A 23,749-nucleotide genomic window follows, 5' to 3' on the forward strand; every position below is an offset into this window, starting at 1 on the left:
AGATTTTAAAAATCTGTTATTCGGGATATCGTTAGTATCCCTTCATCATATATATAGCACCTGAGGAAATGGCTGAGCACCCACGGAAAAACGCCAGATATACGCCATTAATTTAAATAATCAATCAAAACCACTTTTGAAATTTGGAAGCCTCTCTGATCTTGTGGGTTGTAATATCTAGATAGAGTGGCTGCTCTTTCAAAACTGTAGTGGGCGTAGTTATCAAATCGTTGTAGTCATGTCAGTTAGTCTTTGCATTTTACTTAAAGGAACAGGTTCATAATTAAAACAAAAACTTGAGTCGACCCAAGCCTCTCTTCAATTCGTGCTGCCATTTTCTTCAAGTGAAAATTGTCCTCGACATCAAGTAATGACAACTGCAGCAGCAGTGAAGATGGGAGGCAGAACTCTCGAACATGGAGGCCCCACCTCAAAGCTTACAGGACTTACAGGATCTGCTGCTAACATCTTGGTGCCAGATCCCACAGCACACCTTCAGGGATCTAGTGGAGTCCATGCCTCGACGGGTCAGGGCTGTTTTGGTAGCAAAAGGGGGACCAACACAATAATAGGCAGGTGGTCATAATGTTACACCTGATCAGTGTATGTTTTCTGTATATTTGTCTACCACTAGATTGATCTAGTCATCTAATTTCTATAGTATCCTCTTTGTTTTAACTCCATCTCAATCTCTATGCTACACCATGTAACATTTGAGCGGGAAAAATATCAGCTTTCCCTGTCCACCTTTTCTCACTTGATAAAAATGGGTTAAAGTTAAGAGCTTCTTTTGAAGAATAGAGTGTAGGTGCGATTGAAAATCTTGTGTCTAGAGCACTATACAAGAAAAAAAAAAACCTGCCCATACTGAAGGTGTGAAATGCACACGGGCAATTTCAATAATCTGAGTGGGCTGTCCAGGAAAAAAAAAAAAAGTTTAGCGCTCATTTATGACGAATATGATGATGAACTTTCCTGCATGTATAGTAATACATCTTGAGAATTTACATGATCGTTTTAGGCGTTAATTCTAAATATGGTGTTAATAGTGAATAGTTTTCTATAAAGAAACAGATGAAACAGAGAAAATGACCTATCTAGCTCAGGAGTAGTAAGCATTGTATCATGTTGAGGAAGGTGCATGGACTTTCTGCTAACTGTGAACTAGCTGAAGAGCCTGTTTCATGTATTGTGTGAAAGCCAGCTGCATTGTGCAAGGACACTCATGGATGCTCTGGGGAAAAGCACTAGAGAAGTGAATTCTGTGCAAGTTAGAAAGCCTACTGTAGAGTTTTCTACAACAGCATGGCTCTGGATGTCATATTGTCTGTAACATAACTAATGGTTTACATTAATGTGCTTGTTCTAATGCTGTTTCTATAGTAACAGCTCACAGATAGAGCCTTGTATGGCTAAAACTCCAAATAAAAGTTTAATAACAAGCACATTTAAAACATAGCATTGTTTAACAAAGGAAAATGTATAATCAGCGCTATGGTAATGCTTTATGTATGGTTCTCTGTATGAGAGGTAAAGCTGTAACTTTCATTTTTCCATCACATGAAAGTCTTCATATCTCTCAGTTCATTTATCCATCCATCCACCCATCCATCCCTCCATCCATCTATCCTTTAAACAGCTTATTCTCCACAGGGTCACACAGGAAGCCTGGTGTCTATCCCATGTGACTTGGGGCACAAGGTGAGGGCCACCTTGGACAGACAATTTAGAAATGTCAATCAGCCTCCAAAGGATGTCTCTGCAATGGGGGAAGAAACCCTAAAGCGGAGAATATGCTAACTTCACACACAGGACAGAGGCAGGAATCAAACCTCCAACTTTGGAGGTGCAAGGGTAATGTACTAAGCCACCATAATCCCCCAACACACACACATATATATCACAGTCATTAATTCCTTATATATAAATCATAACATAAGTGATCAGTGTTATAAATTTGTGGAATTTGTTATATGACATATGCTTACCTGAGCTTGGTGCCATTTTCATAGGAACACAAGGTTGGCTGTGTCCATCACTGGGTGCAGAGAGCAGCTCTTTGGCTAGCTTGCTCGATATGGGCTGCACCAACAGGGACGTTAAATTCCGACGATCTGCCCTGAAACTGCCATCTGTCATAGACGAAAGAAAGAGAAAGCTAAAAGTCTGAATCCCACTCCATCATCGCATATGATCGCCTTTAAACATTCTAAACACATCAGGAGAGGAGACGCTTAACACGGCATGCAAGAGCAAGCTAATTAGCTCAATCTAAAAGTTCTCTGCTTGGTTAATATCTTTAATGACACTTCAGCTAATACAACTCCACCTAAGCAGCCAAATGTATTAAAAGGCAAACAGTTTGGACTTAGCTGTGCATTCCTGTGGTGTGTATCCATAGATCTTGTGCTGCTTGGAAATAAGAGGGGAAGGCTAAACAAGGTGGCTATAATCCACCTTAAATCCAGCACAGGAGAGACCAGAGGGTTTACGCAGCATTTCTGAGGTGTCTGTTTGTATTAAAGCCTTTTCCCTGCCGCTGATTGTGGCTCACTGGTGCTACGCTAATGCATTGGCGGATTTTAGGTTTGAAGTAATGGCTCTGGCAAAACCCAGTAGGGATTTTAGGTGGGTGCAATGCTCCATTGATTTGGCCTTATTAAAATGGAGGAATGGTGTGCCTAATCCCACTTTAGGAACAAATTTATTTAGCAGCTTCAATTTTCCAGCAGCTCTCCCACACCAGTGTAATAGGTCGGAGTCATATGCTGCTAACAATCAGGAGACCATGGAGCTCTGCATTCATTTGATTACCTTCCCCTGATAAAGCTATTTGAAACAAAAACAATTATTAAAAGCTGAAGCAGAGCCAAGACAGCAGAGGTGAGCATTCAGTCATTTGCCAGAGAAATGGGGATAGATCATATGATTTTGAACGGCTCTATTGTACACAAGGCTCTGATGAAATTATCTACACCTGAGAGATGCAGAACTCAAGATGGTATATAGGGGAATGGGATAATTCGAGTTAATTAGCTCAACACTTATGAATGAGCATTACAATAAAACCTTATTTGTGTCTGCATGAAGCGTGTATCCTAATTTGCCATAAATTGTGTGTATTTAAGGGGATAATTCAACATATCCTTAAATGGATTTCTCCCCTTCAGGGATCCGATAATATGATCACGACATACAACTCGTTTGAAGGAGATGGGGTTTCAAATTGAAACCGGCTGCAGTAAAATCGAGACAATAGAATTTTTAAAGAAAGAAGGTGAAAAGCATTCCATGGTAAATCTACAGGGACATATTCAAAGCACGCTTCTTCCTCTAGATTGTCCAAGAGAACTTTCTCTACATTTAGAAAGAATAAGCAAGGACATGGCCAGTAGCTCTTATCATGCAGTACCCAATTAGTTCTGCGTCTTGAACAACTAAAAACACTCTTCCAAAGTACACAGCACCAAGAAAAGAAAGAGAGAGAGGAAAAAAACACCTTCTAAAATATTACCCCTAGAGTGCTGCCGCATCAAAGAACAAGATGGGTTCGTCCTTGGCAATCACAATGAGGCAGTGTTGATGCCTTTTGATGGGCCACAGGCAGGTAGAAAGCTGATATAGTGGTCCATGTTATTGGAGTGTGTGAAGGGAAAACAAGAGCCTATTTTCTTTTACTCCTCTACCACTCCTTTATTACAGCAGACGTTATCACGCTTTCCTCTGTTCTTTTCTCTCACTTTATCTCTCTCTCTCACACACTATATACTATGACACTCCAACACAGTACCTCTAGACTTCTTAATGTCTTGCACTACATTAATAGGTTTAGTTTTTATTTATTTATTTATTTATTTATTTAACTACATCCTACAAACTAGTGATGCATTACAGCTATCAGAGCTGGTAGGAATAAATGGACTTGAAGGACCAAGTCTGTGGGTGTATCTAAGGACTGGCCAACCTCTACAGCATGAAGCATGTCCACCACATTGACCACCTTAGTAAATCTCACTGTACTAGGTCAGTTTGAATAACATTAACTCTGGGCAATTTGAAAACTCATTTTATCATTGTCCAAAAACAAGGACGGTCATTGAGAGTACCAACAATGAATGAATGTTGTGCAAGAACAAGCAGGTTTAGCTTACACAAAAACAGTGCTAGCATGTAACTGATAATAACTGATTTGCTCAGAAACTCCTGGTTACTCCTGGTTATGTTCATAATAATTTATAATCACACTCTCCAGTGTCACCCAAATGAGGATGAGGTTCCCTTTTGAGTCTCAAGGTTTCTTCCTTTTACCATCTCAGGGATTATTTCCTCATCACAGTCGACTCAGGCTTGCTCATTAGGGATGAATACAAATATATCTAAACCTAAATATAAGTCTATCCACAGAATTAGTTATCCACAGAATTTGAAGCCATTACTTCAGTTTGCATTAACGAAGTATTTGTAGAGAAATTGCTAAAGTCAGTGTAGCCTAATGGTATGCTAGCTGTGACCTTTTTTTAGCTTGTGAAGCAACTAACAAACGCTGTTAAGGTGTGCACCTACTATATACACAATAGGAATCCTTCTCAAGTCATACATAGTCACATTACATATTTCCCCTACCCCTAAATTCCTGGCATCTCAGTAACACCATCATCGCTGCTCCATGGTTATATGCATTTGTTTCAGCCTTCCTTCTCAATCTTAAGAAATACAAATAAGGTTATAATTTTAGCCATAAAATGATCTTATTTGACGTTTAAAAAAGGCTGGAGATGATTTCAATGATCTATGATCTCACCTATTGCTGTCTGTTATGTCAAAAAGATGTGTCATGGTGAGACATCTGCTGGGGCTAAATTATTTAAGCCTGTGTCACTGTCACATCAAATTGCTGTCACATCAAATGTGTAAAATATAGATGAACCAAAAGTAAATAGATTGAGCAAACATTGTCTAGTCAAAACAGAAATTATGGAGAAATGACAGAACTGTAAGCTTTGTGGTCTTTAGTTTGAAGTCACTAATGGCATGAGCAGTCTTTCTGTTTACTGGAAGAGACTTGGAAATGTTAGAGACTTGAAAGATTTGACAAAATTGTAAGCATAAATTGTGCTGTCTTTTTCTGTATTTGTGTGCGTATCCATGGGTGTATTCAATAATAGTAACAAATTTCTTAGCCAGTCATACACATTGTTTTAGTTTGCCTAGGGCAATGTTGCTGAGGATTCAAGTTCATGCAGTTTACCTTTCCATGCGTCTGCTTCCTTTGGGAACTGATAAATTACATGTAACAGTAAGACAAGCCATGGTAGACTAATGTGTGTTAATCAAGGTTAGCCTGTTTACTCCATATGGTCTACTCTCTGAAAGAGGAACTGTTGTAGAGGTGAAAAAGAATTATATAGTAGAACAGATGGGTACTTGGATAGAGATTCCATTGGGTTTGTTGGCAGAAATATAAATGACCATTGGGCTGCAGGTTCTAATCAATGCGCTGCAGGTTCCAGTATCTTAATGCTTTATTCCAACAATGTTGCTTCCTTCTCTATAAATATGGGATTATACTAGACATGATGCAGACCCCAGTGTTTGCATACACACTGATCAGGTATAACACTCTGAGCAGTGACCGGTGAAATGAACAAGACTGATGATCTCCTCATCATGGCACCTGTTAGTGGGTGGGATATATTAGGCAGCAAGTCAACATTTTGTCCTCAAAGTTGATGTTAGAAGCAGGAAAAATGGACAAGTGTAAGGATTTGAGCGAGTTTGACCAAAAGGGCCAAACTGTGATGGCTAGACCACTGGATCAGAGCATCTCCAAAACTGCAGCTCTTTTGGGGTGTTCCCGGTCTGCAGTGGTCAGTATCTAACAAAAGTGCTCCAAGGAAGGAACAGTGGTGAACCGGTGACAGGGTCATGGGTGGTCAAAGCTCACTGATGGATGTGGGGAGAGAAGGCTGGGCCCGTGTGATCCGATCCAAAAGACGAGCTACTGTTGATCAAACTGCTGAAGAAGTTAATGCTGGTTCTGATAGAAAGGTGTCAGAATACACAGTGCAGGACGGGTCAGGGCTGTTTTGACAGCAAAAGGGGGACCAACACAATATTAGGCAGGTGGTCATAATGTTATGCCTGATCTGTGTATGTACCTTTTGTGCATCTGTACTACCAAACACTAGGGTACCTTTTTGACAACTGCCCAGATACCAGAGAAATCTGGGCCAAATATGGTTATGGTTAAGCACATGGGGGCCAGATATGGCAAGTGGCAATTGGATAAAGCTGTGTCGGAGCAGTAAGCAGCCACATTTACGGTTTTGGAACGTGGTCCAAAAACTGTGCAACAAATGCTTGTGTGACATTTCTATTTTGGCTCAGCTTTAACTTTTTCTTCAAGGCCGAATTATGGCTGTGTTAAAGATAAAGTGGTAGAGGGTCATTAATCATTTTATATCAAGCTTGCCTTGTTCTCCAAGGTAAATAGCCAAAATGGCAGAAGTTGATGATTATAGTAATGTGTATCTTCAAAAAACATTGGCAATGGTGTCAATGTACATGGTTTATCAGGCCATTAAACCAATCTTGTCACATCAATGAAGAGCATATTTCTCTTGTCTCACACACAATATACCTCACATGGTGCATTACCTCACATACTGATGATGATGTTGACTGTGATATTCCACCTTAGGCAACATGATAATTCCCTCTGGATGGGACACCAGTGTATCACAGGGCATCAGACAGTGAAATAAATTTCACAGCTAAACAGTTTTATTGGACCTTAACTAATTACTAATGCATCATAATCTTAGGATGTAGAGTTTGCTCTTTTAAGCTCCATAAATAATTTAGAACCAGTGTGTATTTAATGGATAAGTGACTGTGTAAGAAACATTTGGTTGTTTAAGCTCCTTCTCGCTGTATATTAGTTGTTGTGACATTTGATAATTTCAGTAAATATTCATCTGTCTTTTTTTCTTCTTCTAATACTGCCATAGATTCCTAATGTTTCACTTCTTGGAGACATACATTATATGGCCAAAAGTGTATAGACATCAGACCATCGCATCCATACTGTATATGGTTCTTCCATACAATGTTGGAAGCACATAATAATTGTCTAGAATTTCCTATTTTATGCTACAGAATTAAGATTTTCCTTAATGATCATTAAGATGCCCAAATATGCTCCAGTATGTCAGTGGCCCTGTTCACAGAGCAAGCTCCATGGTTTGCTGAGGTTGGCGTGGAAGAATAAGAACTGACCACAACCCCAGTGAACGCCTTTGGGATAAACTGGAAAACTAACTGCATGCCAGACTTTAGTCGAAGTGATCAGAGCCCAGTGTCCTCCCTATAATGTGCACTGACCGAAGGCAAGACACGCGTATAAACTCAGTGGGGTATTTATATCAGGCAATCTGAAAATCATTATCAAAAGTAGTTGGAAAGGTCAGAGAACAGGTAAACAACATTCAACTTAGATCATCTATATTCAGGAAACAGGAAGATGGGCAAGGATCAAAAGCATGAAGTAGAGCAAGAAACAATGAACAATAAACATGGGAAATGAGAGCTTGGAAATGCAGAAAAACAATCAATGAGACTTTAAATTGATATGAAGGTCAAGGAGGTTAGGAAAAGAAAGAAACACTGAACAGGTGAACACAATAGTACAATAAACCAAACAGATGAGATAAGACGTGAGGAAAACAGAAACAAAATCACAAACTCTGACTGAACATAACTTGTAAACATAACTTGAGTTAACTCAAGACATTTAATTTAAATGGTAAGATGGAAAACCTTATTAGAACAAAAACTGAAACTAATCTTTGATTTCTAACAGGACACTGCACTACACGTGTGTGTATATATATATATATAAATATATATTGTGTAATTCACAAGCTAGCCTATCTGAGCATGACAGACATACGGCACTGCCATATGTACCACCACCGAGCTGTCAGTCAAGATGTTTGCAAACAATCTTCGCATTCATTAAAGACGTCTGTATTCTCAGGAACGACGAGTGCTTAAAGACTGTTCACTGCTCCGTCTGAATGCAAATCAACATGAAGTGGTTTTCTAACCATTTGTAATTGTTATTTTTTTCAATATGGCACTGCAATCTAAGAGGTAGAACCCCCACAGGGCCCGAAGCATCCGGGATCATTTCAAGCCACGAGCCACCCGGCAGGAAGCTAGCCTCACCTCGTTCTCAGAATGGAGCTATAAGCTTTTGACTCGCTGTGTGATTATCTGGGCACCAGACTGATCAGTATTTAATGAGATGAAGGAAAGAGACCCCTACAGTCCAGTTGTTCCTTCAGACTGTCACAAATTGAATCCCAGCCACAGGCGGCATATGGTACGGCTCAGAAACTATCTGCTTTTATGTTCGTTCATCGTTTTGACCTGTAGGCCTCAGACTCCTGAGAAATAAAGGCCTCAAAATGTATGCTTGTAGTGTCACTATTGTGTGCAGGTTAATTTCAATGCAGCAATGTTTATAGTCTATTTTGCCACTGCTTAGCAACATGTGAAGTATAATCCACCCAATAAATAATACACTAATCTCAATATGTAGAACTTTAACTGTTTAAAATACGGTGAATCCTTTTGCACTGAATAGTTCTGTCTTACTCTCTAAACAATTTAAAGGAATTAGAGTACTTCAATTTCTTTTGCTAAATATCAGGCTAGCTCACTGCAATATCACACCACTCTCACAGAAAACCTCACAAATGTTGCAGCACATGGCCATCACAACAGCCCAAGACACAAAAATAAGGTTTTCTTCATCTGCCCATTAAAGTAATACTTTTAATGGATTCAGGTTGCCAGTCAGATAAGCTAAAAATCAAGACACAATGTGTAACTCATTTCCAAGTCCACTCATGTCTGTGTCTCCGATGTAAATGCTGTAATTTACTGTTTAGCCTAATTTATGATTCCTGCACATCAACTACATCAATCCCATTAATTTAATCTTATACACTAGATTAGATTATTATTATGGAATTATTTTAGCCATAACTAATTGTTTAATGTTTAAATGTATTCACATACAGCACGCTCCATTGTGTTTTCAAAGGTGACTGAGAATTACAGAACACAATAACAAATCCAAATATAATAATATATATATATATATTTTCTTTAAAAGATTTAAAGTTGTGCTATCGGAAGTAAAATGGTTTAAAGTGAAGGCAGAACTCCACACATGTACAAGAAATAAAGTTAGAGACACAATTTCCTACTTCCTGTAGAGCCTGAGTGACAAGTGTCTTGTCCAATCAGAGGGAAGAATTCCATTCGCAAACTATTCCTACCTTTTCCACTCTGAATTCTCCTTGTGTTTTTGGATTTGTTATTGTGTTTTGTACTTCTCAGCCACAGTAGTTTTCTTCCTTAAACAAGTAGCATTAATAAAGCTAATATGGGTTAAAATTGTTCTAAAGAATTGTAGTTTTAATGCATTACATATTCTACGTATTTTATTATCGTAAAAATTCCCTGAAGCAAGTTACTCCCTGTTATCACTTATGTTATAGCAGCTATAAAAAGCCACCCCCTGAACAGGCTGTCTCTTTTTTTGAAGACAAGAAACACACTGCCTTGTAACTTGGATATTGCAAAACCCTCTGTTTTGAAAGACTTTCCTGTAATGTTTACATCAGTGACAGTTAAAAAGCACCAGCACTGAAGAGTCTGTCCATAAATGCTTAAAAAACATCTCCCCACAAACAAACTCACCATATTGTCATAAAAACTCCTGCAAGTGGATGCAAATGCAGGTAAAAAAAAAACAAAAAATAAAAACAAACAGGCAAACAGTCGAAAACTTTAAGTAAAATCTTAGTCAGAGAGCAAGCAGTGGTCACTGAATATCACAGGCAAGGAAAAAACAACAGGTAAAGCTGTGGTCACAAACATGGAATCAGAACCGAGAAATGGCAAAGAAAGCATATAGTGAACTAATACTTCCGGTGTGTTAAATGAAGGAAAGTAATTTTACACTCTGTGTGTGTGTGTGTGTGTTTAAACAAGTGTGTTTAATCAGTAACCTAGGGACTGTGAGTGGGGAAGTGTGTGTGTGTGTGTGTGTGTGTGTGTGTGTATGTATGTGTTGTGGGGAGTGTAGTCCATGTTTGTAAGTGGTCTGACACATATCAGAAATTGCACACTTTTATTTATTAATGGTTTGGTTTATTAATGGCAATGGAATTGCTAACATTAACTAATCGTGCTAATACTGTTAGGTAATATGCTTTTAAACACCAGAATCATTACTCTGCAATGAATGCAAAATGAATTCCAAATATGGTGATCGACCATTAATCCCCATTAGAATTGTTCTTGGCTTATTCCGAGGTGTTATATATATATATATATTACAGCTCTTCTTAACTCACTTTGTTCTTGCTTGCTTTGAAAGCAGGTACCCTTGGATTTGTTCCAAAGCCTCACATAGCACTTAAAGACATTAATGCATTACAAACACTGCAATAAAACAGACTTAGGCTAATGTAATTTGATAATAGGTTTCCAAGCAACAAATTGAAAAGAAAGGGTAATACTTCATCAGGAACGCACAAGTCCAATATCTACCATTTTCTATTTTATTTTCATGCAGTAATGCAAGTGAGCATTTGACAGGGTGATGACGAAAAAATAAAAAATTATCGCAGAAGGACAGCCTGTGTGTGAGCAGGTCAGGGCGATGAAAGCAGCTTCCTTGGGCTGTGCGCGAAATTGAGAATTACTTTAATCGATATGAACAACGAGGGACGTGATAAGCCGTTCATTAGCTTGCAGCCATGGAGGACACCTGAACGTTATTTGAGGGCTTAAGGCCATGATTCTTCAGGTCTCTGATAGAGAAGCACATATTTCTGCTATGATTATGGTGGCTGAGAAGTGCAAAACACAATAACAAATCTAAAAACACAAGGACGATTCAGACAAAGTGAAAAAGGTAGGTATAGTTCGCGAATGGAATTCTTACCTCTGATTGGACGAGACATCGGTCACTCAGGATCTACAGGAAGTAGGAATTATATAGTAGTAGTAATTGTGTATTTACTTTATTTCTTGTACATGTGCGGAGTTATTTTTGATAGTGCAACTTTAAATCTTTTAAAGAAAATAAACATACATATTTATATTGATAAGAAAATGGAGTTCAATCAGCGCTACTGTGAGGAAGGACGTTCATATGGTGTGATGTTGGATATACTGATAGTGTATCATGGAGTAAAGATTAGTTTGCGATCTCTAAAAACACACCAGGAATGTTTGGAAGAGCAAACTATTCCAGATTAAAGGATGTAAGGAGCGCTATAAGAGCAGAGCTGTGTTCATACACACACCAATCCACTTTCTACTGCTGCAGATACTGCTGGACTTCCTGTAGATCCTGAGTGACCCATGTCTCGTCCAATCAGAGGAAAGAATTCCATTCACACACTATACCTACCTTTACTGCTTTGTTTGAATTCTCCTTGTGTTTTTGGATTTGTTGTTGTGTTCTGCACTTCTCAGCCACCGTATATGTTTCTCTAGAATCTGTGTCTGTATGAAAACATTATGTCTAGTCTTAGAGCTAGGTCAGAATGCAATGTCCAGTAGGTAGAAGAGTTGACAATTCAGTTTCACCATGCAACATAACCTCAGAGGAGATTCACCACAAGATCCGATGCATTTTATTGTGAATGTCACCTGCAGTAGAACAGAAAGACCCTCATGTAGCAATGATTTTTGTAATGCATTTATGCAAAAGAATTTCTCTATTAAATGATTTTTTTTTTCTCCCCTCCTGCCAATTCCCAGCCACCAAACAACTCTCCAGTGCCATATTCTTCACATATGAGTCACATGAATGAAGCAAATGAGCCTTATTATGAAGTGCTGCATTATAGGACAGAGTAACACATTTAAAAGGAAAGAGCCATCAACCCTCTTCTGCATACATCAGCTCACAGATGCCCATAATTGGCTAGTGTCTCTGAGAATGAGGGATAAAAACTCTTGGTGATGTTTAAGTTTTTTTATAGGATTTATTCTTTACGTTCATCCTTGTTTAGAAAAGGACCTCTTTTTTTTGTATGGAAATCTGTGAGAGAAAACATGGTGAAAAATAGGGATGGAATAGAATGATGTTTAGAGCTAAATAACCTATATATTAATCTGTAAATTTTGTTCATCCAGAATAAAGGAAAATAAAAAGAACCTGTATTTCAAAAGAGTGTAGAGGTACTAGGCATTTACAGTGGCTCCTCGGTATAGGAATTTAATTGGTTCTGGAGGTGAGATCTTAAGGTGAAAATTTGTATTGAAACAAATTTCCCCATAAGAAATAATGTAAATGCAGATAATCCGTTCCAGCCGCTTTTGAACGCATGCTGAAGGCAACGTTGGTATCGTGGATCACAACAGCTTTCACTGACTGAAAAAAAAATAGTAAATTCGCTTCGCTTAGCTTCGCAACATGTTTTGAAAGGTTCCCGGACTTACGCACAACTTGCATACGCCGGAATTTGGTTTGGTTTGTTCGTATGCCGAAAATGCTTCATATGCCGATGCTAATTTCTTGCAAAATTTCAATTCTTAAGGCAAAAATTTGTAAAGGGAGGGCATTCGTATACCGAGGTTCCACTGTATTTATTTATTTTGTTTGTTCATTCATTAGTTATCTACATGTTTATAGGTTTCTATCCAGCAGTCTAACAAATTTCAGTCCTTCTAGGATTTTGCAGTGTTTTATGATTGTTGCAGCCAGAAATGCTTGATTTTACTGAAGATTTTCTTTTTTCCAAAACAGTGATAGAGTGGTTTAACAATTCAGTATCACATTTATAGCATTTGGATGCCCTTATACAGAGCAACTTGTATTTTTGACATAACTGAGCAGGTTTGAGCCCTTGCTTAGGAGCCCAACAGTGTCAGCTTGGTGGTTCTGGGATTGGAACTCACAACCTTTTAATCAATAGTCCAGCATTTTAACCATTTTTAACTATCATTTCTCCATTATTATTGACTGTAATAAATGTTAAATGTTCTCAATTACAAAAGCCTTTATATTTAGCAAAAGAATCAACCAATCATTCTTATAAGGTATTATCATTTTTATAAGTATCTGTGTCATGGCATTATTCTTATACAGAGACAGCTACGGCACAAAGCAGGAAGTGCTAATCCACAATAACCCTTCGTTTTCTCCAATTACTCCATTAACAAATGAGATAATACTTTAAGATCAAGCAGAAAGACAGATTCTTTTTAAAGATGATGCTGAACACGTAAGCCTGACTTACTCACTGATACCTCACCGGAGAAGGAAACTATTTCTATTTTAGATCAGTTCTCTTATTTCTAACGACATACACTTGATGACTATGAGTTTGGACTAAATAATTCAAAGACATGCTCAAGCCTTTTTTGATAATTATTTAAGTTTCCATATTGCATTGAAGGATTCACTTGTAACTGCTTATTCAAAGGCTTTCTGACAGTCCATCAAAGCTTTCATCTCTTTGAAATGCAAAGGAGATGGCCTGAACAAGACATCACATGTACAGTATAATGCATTTGGATGAATCACTGTTAAGCGTTCACTCGGACAGAACCGGCCAGCAGCTTTTGGCCCTATCAGAGAAGTGCACAATAGATGCACAGAAGAAGCCATAATTAGTCCATGTGGGCTTGCAGAACTTACTAAAATCTAGAAATTAAAGCTAATGGGCAAATTGGCACAGGCTGTAATAGGAACTGGTTAGAGTGAAGCATGCATAAACACCTAAAAATTCCTGCTTCTATGCTTCTTTAATTATAGCGCCATTTTGGACACTGACTGCAATCTCTTTATGAATAGAGAGGTGACTAATAGGCATTAGTGAAAAGGGAAAAAGAGGGCTTGCTGCACTAATTTGTGCTTCCTGGGTTAAACAGAGACAGGAACCGAGCGCCAAGCGTGGACCTCGCATTAGCCTTATTACCCGAGTGTCACATAAGCGCAATTTAGACCCGCAAGCGTGCTCATGCCCACCCTCCTCTGTCACATAATGGCCAGTCGGCACGATGAATAGAAAAAAAACAGCATACATCAAGCCACTCTGAAGAGAAGAAGGGGAGGAATACATTGCTGTTGTGAGACTGATCAAAGCGAGTCCAAAGGACTAAGCATTAAAATTAATAGGTCTGGTTGCTGAGTATTAGTCTGGAGGTGCTTCGAGTGAGACAGCCATCGTGCACATAAAGTGACATAAAGAAGAGACAGACCTACACTGCACGGAGATGTGAATAGAGAAAGGAGTCTTAGGAGACCGCATCCTCTATCTCTGACAGCACCTCATTCTCTTAGACTGAAGACGACTGATCTGACTACACGGAGCACCCGGCGTAAACTGCGAGGACAGCAGTCAGTGGGAAAGGAGATAATGAACAGCTCCATGAACAGAATGAGTCCCATTGGGCTCACAAGGTCTCTATCATCAAAATGTGAGCATGCAGTGCAGCAGTGGGAAGTTTAACCACGGGCAGGAGATGAGCATTACTGGTAGCAATAGAACACATGAGCAGGATAACTTGATGTCCTGTAAAATTAAGAGATGTGAGAAATAATAAGAGAGAACACATAAATAAATATGTTTACTGTTTTGTATACAGCATTCTCAAACACATTTGCGTGACAATAAAGACTCTTAAAATAAAGAGTGTGCAGCGTTTGGCTGGAGGGCAATGGGTTCAGAACATGTCATAGCCAACATACCCAACATAATTAACTCTTTAATTATGAACTATGGCCTTCCGGTCTTCTCTGCTGATCAGAGTGATGGTGTACAACTGACAACATCTGAGATTTTTTTTTTTATCTAGAGCAGGACAATTAAGCTGCTGGGATGTAAATTAGGTGCTCCGACATTTTAGAAAACATATTTACAGAGGAAAAAACAGAAAAAGAAAAAAATACACTACTCATGAAAAGTTATATTAGTTATAAAGTTATATAAAAAATATTGGGCTTTTGGTGAAATTTCAGGATGCACCTAAAATGCACTATAACCTTTCCAGGTGAACTTAATTTGACCTTCTCTACACTTTTGAATGCACATGTCCAACTGTTCAGTGTTTCAGTACTTTTTGCAGAACTTGCTGTTCTCTAACAAGGTGCTTAACGGCAAAATTCACAACTGGTGTCTGATCCATGAATCGACCAATAAATTTTCTGGTTCCATTAGAATTGGTATTTAAACAGTCCTCTTCATCATGCTGTTCACATTTTGACATCATGAGACCAAGACCACACCTAACAATTGATCAACAGAACCTCGCCATTGTGAGGCTTCAAACAGGATGTTCTCAGAGGAAAGTGGCCACTGAGCTTAGAGTGTCACAGAGTGTCATCAGCAGGTTGCGACAGAGATACAGAGAGACTGGAAGAGTCACAGAAAGGGATAGAAGTGGACGTCCTTTGGTCACATCCCACGTTGATGACCGCTTCATTGTGAACAGTGCCCTGCGGAACCGGATGATGAATGCCACTCAACTCCAGGCACATTTAAGGGAGGTGAGAGGAACCCAACTGTCACGTCAGACCATTCACATCAGCGTGGTCTGCGTGCTAGATGACCTGCAAGGGTACCTGACCACACCCCCAGTCACAGGCGTTGGGCCAGGCAGCATTTACGCTGGACGAGTGACCAGTGGGCCTCAATGCTGTTGTCAAAACCCAGAGCCCCTCTCCGGGTGGACACTTCAGGGTGGTCCTAGAGCCTTCTTCAATTACCAATATTATCAAATAGTCTTATAGTTCAGATTAGAAATTGCAGGAGAAACAAAGAAATAAAGAACTCCTCCAGGTTTGGAGGAGAAAAAGCAACCTATTTTATTTAGAAAAATATCACCGAAACTAGCACTCAAATACACAGATTCATGAAACGATGCAGTCAAGCACACCCCCTTCACAAATCCCCCAGTATTTATACCCTCTAGCCCCGCTACCTAGGCTTGCTGGGGTTGATTTTTTCTACGGATTGTTTTGACGTTCACTAAGCTTTCCCCCTAAAAACAGCCCCACCTTTCTGTGGCCTTCATACAGCCTATGGGTCACAAGTTTTAATATTGACACGTATTAGTTGTTGATCTGTCTAAACTTCAGAACTTCAGCCCCAAAACACATTTTCAGCCCAAAAACACATTTATTTCATTACACCCATTACACCTTTAATTCATCATTCACCCACATGTTCCATATATTTGTGTATTTGTTTGTTGTTCCTGTGTGGTTCATGGTGACTGGCTGGCATTTACTTAGAATCCTGAGGAATTTACCACTTTTGTTATCACTTTTTTGCCACTATTTAGGGAACGGATGCTACCCTATTTTACTTCAGGTTTCACTCATTACCCATGTGATAATGATAATATGGTAAAAGTAAAATGGGTAAAATGGCTCTGTGTTTAGTAAAGTGTAGTTTAGTTTGATTTACGTTGAGTTTATTTATTTAGTTATTTAGGCTAGAAGTAGTCAGTTTACTTTAACTCTATTGCTTCAAGCCCTTTAAGGTCTGTGTTTTTCTATTATACTTACTCGGTGTGTTGTGTCCCTATGTTTACATTAACATCTGCCACTACAATAATATTTTGCTGGCGCTTCAATAACATTTTCTCCAAACACCCTCCCATCTCAGTACCTGTAGTTTTGTTCTTACTTTGCCACAAGAAGTTTTACCAACTTTCCACTTAGCAACTCCATGATATGGTACGATGTGCTAGCCTATGCTGTTGTGATGTTGACACCAAAGCCAGAAAGTTCGAGAATAATAACCCACTAACGATGATTCAGCCAGTTTTGCTCATTTCTATTTTTGTGATTTTATATTTTTTTTTGTCCCCTTTAACGAACCAACTGGTTCCCTACTTAGATTCTATGTCTACGTTTGTGCTAATTTCATCCATTTATCATAAGTTTAGCTGTTGACTAATGATTATGGCAGGTGCTTAATACTGAAAGGATTATTAGATGACCAAATAATCAAATAATCAGTAAATTAGAGACGATAATTAGATAGGCAACATATCAGTGTATAACAATGAGAGTAAGTACTGATTAAAGTAACTTAGTTATCAAAATTAAAATCATCATATGATTAAACATAACTGAGTGAGTTTAATGATTAAACAATTTTTCATTAATCATTATCTATGATTAAACGATTTACCTAATAACGTCTCTTTGTTTATGTTTTAATGATTAAACCTGAATCTTAATGTCTTAATGATTAAAGGAAAGAATTCAAACTTATGGGTCAGTTAAAGTAATTTAACCTTCCCTTACTGATTAAAAATCAAACATACTTAATGATTAGATGTAGGACAAGTACTAGTTTCAGAAATTTCCCACACTGTTCTCTGATGAATGTCTCTTCACGATGAGCAGAAGTGATGGCCACCAACAATGTTGAAGACGTCAAGGAGAGCGCTATGCATCAACCACTGTTGTGGTGGTGTTACAGTCTGGGCAGGTGTGTCCACTCAATACAGAACTGCCTCTTGTGAATGGTACAGTGACAAGCCAATACTACCTGAATAACATCATTAATCCAGTCATTGTGCCCCTGCATGAACAACACAGGCCTAATTTCATCTCATGGACGACAATGCTCCAGCTCATCGAGGTCGCATCATTAGGGAACGGCTGCTGGAGGCTGGGGTACCTCAAATGGAGTGGCCTGCACTTTCTCCAGACCTGAATCCCATAGAAAACCTCTGGGATCAGCCGAGTCGCCATGTAGAGGCTCGTAACCCTGCACCCCAGAACCTCAATGACCTGAGGGCCGCCCTTCAAGAAGAGTGGAATGCCATGCCTCAGCAGACAATAAGTCGACTTGTGAACAGCATGAGACGTCGTGGTCAAGCTGTAATTGATGGTCAAGGGCACATGACAAATTATTGAGACACTGACATCTTTTGTTGTGGTATACCCACCACTGTTGTTGGCTTTTGTTTCAATAAATTGTTTGAGATGAGGAAATCACCATTGCAGCTTCTACTTAAATGCCCTACTTTCATGATATAATATCACTGTAGTGTGAACTTTTTACATTTTCCATAAATTTCACCCAAAAGCCAAATATCCTTAAGCGAGTAGTGTATATATATACACTATATTGCCAAAAGTATTCCCTCACCCATCCAAATAATCAGAATCAGGTGTTCCAATCACTTCCATGGCCACAGGTGTATAAAATCAAGCACCTAGGCATGCAGACTGTTTTTACAAACATTTGTGAAAGAATGGGTCGCTCTCAGGAGCTCAGTGAATTCCAGCGTGGAACTGTGATAGGATGCCACCTGTGCAACAAATCCAGTCGTGAAATTTCCTCGCTCCTAAATATTCCACAGTCAACTGTCAGCTGTATTATAAGAACGTGGAAGTGTTTGGGAACGACAGCAACTCAGCCACGAAGTGGTAGGCCACGTAAACTGACGGAGCGGGGTCAGCGGATGCTGAGGCGCATAGTGCGAAGAGGTCGCCAACTTTCTGCAGAGACAATCGCTACAGACCTCCAAACTTCATGTGGCCTTCAGATTAGCTCATGGAATGGGTTTCCATGGCCGAGCAGCTGCATCCAAGCCATACATCACCAAGTGCAATGCAAAGCGTCGGATGCAGTGGTGTAAAGCACGCCGCCACTGGACTCTAGAGCAGTGGAGACGCGTTCTCTGGAGTGACGAATCGCGCTTCTCCATCTGGCAATCTGATGGACAAGTCTGGGTTTGGCGGTTGCCAGGAGAACGGTACTTGTCTGACTGCATTGTGCCAAGTGTAAAGTTTGGTGGAGGGGGATTATGGTGTGGGGTTGTTTTTCAGGAGCTGGGCTTGGCCCCTTAGTTCCAGTGAAAGGAACTCTGAATGCTTCAGCATACCAAGACATTTTGGACAATTCCATGCTCCCAACTTTGTGGGAACAGTTTGGAGCTGGCCCCTTCCTCTTCCAACATGACTGTGCACCAGTGACCAAAGCAAGGTCCATAAAGACATGGATGACAGAGTCTGGTGTGGATGAACTTGACTGGCCTGCACAGAGTCCTGACCTCAACCCGATAGAACACCTTTGGGATGAATTAGAGCGGAGACTGAGAGCCAGGCCTTCTCGTCCAACATCAGTGTGTGACCTCACAAATGCGCTTCTGGAAGAATGGTCAAAAATTCCCATAAACACACTCCTAAACCTTGTGGACAGCCTTCCCAGAAGAGTTGAAGCTGTTATAGCTGCAAAGGGTGGACCGACGTCATATTGAACCCTATGGATTAGGAATGGGATGTCACTTAAGTTCATATGCGAGTCAAGGCAGGTGAGCAAATACTTTTGGCAATATAGTGTATATATATATATATATATATATATATGTTGTGGTGGTCCCCATTGCCAAAACAGCCCTGACCCATCGAGGCATGATGGACTCCACTAGATCCCTGAAGGTGTGCTGTGGGATCTGGCACCAAGATGTTAGCAGCAGATCCTTGTAAGTCCTGTAAGTTGTGAGGTGGGGCCTCCATGGATCGGACTTGTTTGTCCAGCACATCCCACAGATGGTGGATTGGATTGAGATCTGGGGAATTTGGAGGCCAAGTCAACACCTCAAACTGGTTGTTGTGGTCATCAAACCATTCTTGAACCATTTCTGCTTTGTAGCATGGTGCATTATCCTGCTGAAAGAGGCCACAGCCATCAGGGAATACCATTTCCATGAAAAGGTGTACATGATTGGCAACAACGCTTAGGTAGGTGGTACGTGTCAAAGTAACATCCACATGGATGGCAGGACCCAAGGTTTCCCAGCAGAACACTGACCGAAGCACAGCACTGCCTCCGCCAGCTCGACACGCACCCGGCCATCCACGTGATGTAAAAGAAAACATGATTCATCAGACCAGGCCACCTTCTACCATTGCTCCATGCGAACAAAATGTTCATTTGTTGCCTAAAATATCCCACCCACCCCCTCAGTCTTGATGAGATGATCAGTGTTATTCACTTCACCGGTGTGTGACTGTATTGTCCTCCTAACTATAATTATATGAAAATGTACATATTTCATCTAGAACAATAGAAATATTCCTTGATAAATTGCATATATATGTTAGTTATAAAGTAAAATGTTCTCCTAAAATCTAACATTTTACAGTATCCAATTCAGCCAGTGTACTACTTTTTTCCCTAAATTAATGGCATACACTATAAACTTTAATCATCTGCAGATGGACAAGATATAAAATGAGCCCTCATGTCCAGCACACTTGCTGAGGCATCAAGGATCTTTAACATTCCATTGTTTTTTAATTGCTCTTTATTGTGTTTTCAGGCTAGAGCGTTGAAGTTGCAACAGACCTGGGGAATAGCAAATGCTTATTTAATGATGATTGGATTTTAATGATGGCTTAATGGCACTCTCTGTCGCCATATAGTCACTGGAAAGAGGCATATAAAAAACACAGGAATCATGTGTCTGTCTCCTTTAAATGAACCAACAAGTGCGGAAATTAGGTTCCGAGCAATAGAGGAGCAGGAAACGTTGCCAGTTTCAATAATTCGAGTACACTCGGACATATTCAGTAGTTATTTACGATTCAATACGCAATCCTTTTAGCACATTTTCTATTTTTATTAAGCCAAACCGTCGGAGCCAAAACAAGCACAACGTCATTTTGTTCAGGATTATAATCTTTCCTCCAGATTATCTGCACCCTGCTCAGGCTCCGCTGCAGTAGATGGTGTAAGCAAATTACAAAGAAACAAGCAATAAGTGTGCTATTCCTCCTGAGACCCCACTAGTTCTGTGGTTTAATTCATCTAAACACTTCTTGAACGCTGACCGCTGGTTTCTCCTTTTGTTATAATTGTGCTACACAAAAGCTGACTCAGGTGAAAAATCGATAAATGCACACAATTAAGGTGATTAATTAGTGAGGCATAGAAGCGCTGCAGAACAGTCTAACATGGTCAGCCATCCTTGAAGTCTACAGCAATTGCAGTAGTTGGTGTGGATTTCTGCAAACGTCAATCACGTGCTAAAGCTAAAGGAAACGTGAGGCTTTAAATAGCATCGATGTGCAGGGCTATAACACGCCCACACTGTGGGTTAAACTTTAAGATTGCATTAAACTGCAGTGCCCTGCTTAGTATTTATAGATCTTGTGCAAAAACACACACCTGGCAAGTCCACACACACACACACCACTTTCTTCATCAGAACTTGTCTTGTCAGAGACATTTGTAAATCCACACTGCATACCCATGTTAAAAGATGAATGGATTCAGTAGCAAATGGCTTGCAGAACAGTAAATTCTTTACAGGAAGAATTATTCCCATTTTGCCATGTCTTTCAGGAAATATGGCAGAGGCTGTGAGTGCGTCGTGCCAAAGAAGTGAGCAGGCTATGGCTTGAGAGAAAAGCACTTGGATATATAGCAGGTATGTAACACTGAACATAAAATGCAGCCCAAGTACAAACCACCTTACACTTCAGCATCTAAATCTGCCACGGCAAAAAAGGCCCAAAGGAACAAAATGGAGACACAAGCTGGGTCTCAAATGACGATTCCACACTTACACTAGGCTCTATGTACTCTAACATCTACTGTGTGTGTAGAGAATTGTCTCAAATGGAACAATATTGGGGTTTTTTACTAACAGGTAGTATAAGCCGTTTCCCAGCCAGTGACAAATGACATCAAAAGCATGTAAGGCAATGCCACTAGCTAACTACATGGGCTAATTCAGAAAAGACGTTTGTAATCTCTATTGTCCGGTCAAGAGTCGCCGACCATTTTCTTATTTTTTCCTCCGGTAGCCCCGCCCTTTTTCTGATACTGTGAGTGTTGACTGCATGAAGTGTCCATTTCACATCTGGTTATTTTAGCTGAATAATAAAACATCCTGGTACCTGAAGTGTACTACATTTTCTCTTTGAACATACTACTCAAACGATTTATATATTACAGAACGACTATAGAATAGAACATTAAGTATGCAATTTGAGAAGCACCTACAGAATCTTGACACTGAATTAAAGCACAGGATATTCATACGTGGGCTGTTACAGTATATTTATTTAATTGAAATGCATCCTCATACAAGTACTGTGAAAGAAAAAGCATAGTTTGGACACAAAAATCTGTAAAGTCATGTTGGTTTCTGTAGTAAAATGCCGGAAATGTGCACACCTTTGACTGCATAACAATAAACAATTTCTGTATTAATGTGTTAGGTAAACCAATAAAATTCAAACCACTAAAACAAAACACAAAAACCTTAAGATTTACCTTTAGATATTGTTCTCTCCATAAAATACCATTATCTTTATCCATTATGTTTATAGACTAATGGCATAGTGGAAAAATTGTTATTTCTGCCTTGTGTTATAAGCAACACGGACTCTTCTACCTCCACAGGACTTTTCATTTGCATACACTGTACACTTTATAAAGGCAATACTTAGATATTTATTTTTTATTATGTTTGCATATTCTATTCGTTCTTTTATGTGTCTTGGGCTGCTGGAGGATTCACAGAGTAAGAATTTCACTGTATCCTGTAACACACTGTTTACTGAACATATGACAATAAACTCTTGAATCTTGAACCTTAAGCACCCTTACCCATAGTAAAAAAAAATCTCTGTATGATGTTGCATTATTCACTTATGGTCACCTAGCATAAACCTATACACTCTATGAAAAGTATACTAAACTCATGGTTATAGTATACATAACATGGTTAGAGATATACATAATTGCATTAGATACATAAATCAGAGTAAGCTTTAACGCTACTCACTACATGCACCTTTCTAGGTAAAGGATAACGTACTTGAGGTACAATGTGTGTACCTTCGAAGGCACCACCCCAGCATCACTTGAGAAGGAAGTCAGTTACTAGGCAACATCTTAACAGGAAATTCTTCTTACTAAGATCATCCAGGTTGGCAGAATGAGTGCGGCTAAATCACCGGAAAGTGATAAGCTTAACAGTAAAACAAGTAATTTAGATGTCAGCTGCATTGTTAATACCCAAACACCTGAAAAAAAACCTGGTTCTGTTATTTAACAGGAGCAAAAATCGTTAAACCCGAGCTGTATCACTGACCTGATGTGAGGATATTCACCCAGTCCCATTTAGGAAATTTGTTGTCTCTTTGATCGTCAGCATCAGTTCTCTCTTATTATCTAAAGCGAAAGTGTCATCACTTTATAGCATGTAAACACAAACCTCACCACCATTTCTTCACTCGACTGACCTCTGTTCACCATAATGCTTCTGGGTTCTGGCCAAAATCTTTTTTCATTAAAAGATTTTCAGTAGGTTATTTACACATTTAAAACATTTCTGCATCTGTACTGAACATGTAAGCACTTTTATCTTTTCTGATTATGTAAAATTGCAGGAGTATCATTAACATTTTGACAGCCGGTATCTGGTTAGATTCTCTATAGCGTGCAATTATCTGAAATTGTAGCACATTGTGAGACATGTAAACAGGGGTTAGACATCTTTGACAGAATGACTGCATTTACCAGTGTAAGCTTTACAGGCAGAAAGCCAAGGCTTGAAAAGCCAAAAACATTTCCATATAATTTTGGTGAAATATATTCATGTTTTCCCTAATTTGAGATGTCTATGTATACTGTTGGCAGAAAAACAAAATTTTGGACAAAACACATTT

The 23,749-nt window shown here is 39.3% G+C and overlaps 1 protein-coding gene across 2 annotated transcripts in view; it reads right to left on the minus strand.

The window, feature by feature from the left end:
- Positions 1–23,749, minus strand: part of LOC131360937 (inactive N-acetylated-alpha-linked acidic dipeptidase-like protein 2) — a 266,958-nt gene that overhangs the window by 87,515 nt on the left and 155,694 nt on the right. For both annotated transcript variants that reach the window (XM_058401795.1, XM_058401796.1), the window contains one exon: positions 1,989–2,132. In XM_058401795.1, the coding sequence (XP_058257778.1) occupies positions 1,989–2,132 (144 nt within the window). The remainder of the gene's footprint in view (positions 1–1,988; positions 2,133–23,749) is intronic.

The sequence above is a fragment of the Hemibagrus wyckioides genome, linkage group LG10, assembly GCF_019097595.1.
Source record: "Hemibagrus wyckioides isolate EC202008001 linkage group LG10, SWU_Hwy_1.0, whole genome shotgun sequence".
NCBI classification, from domain to species: domain Eukaryota; kingdom Metazoa; phylum Chordata; class Actinopteri; order Siluriformes; family Bagridae; genus Hemibagrus; species Hemibagrus wyckioides.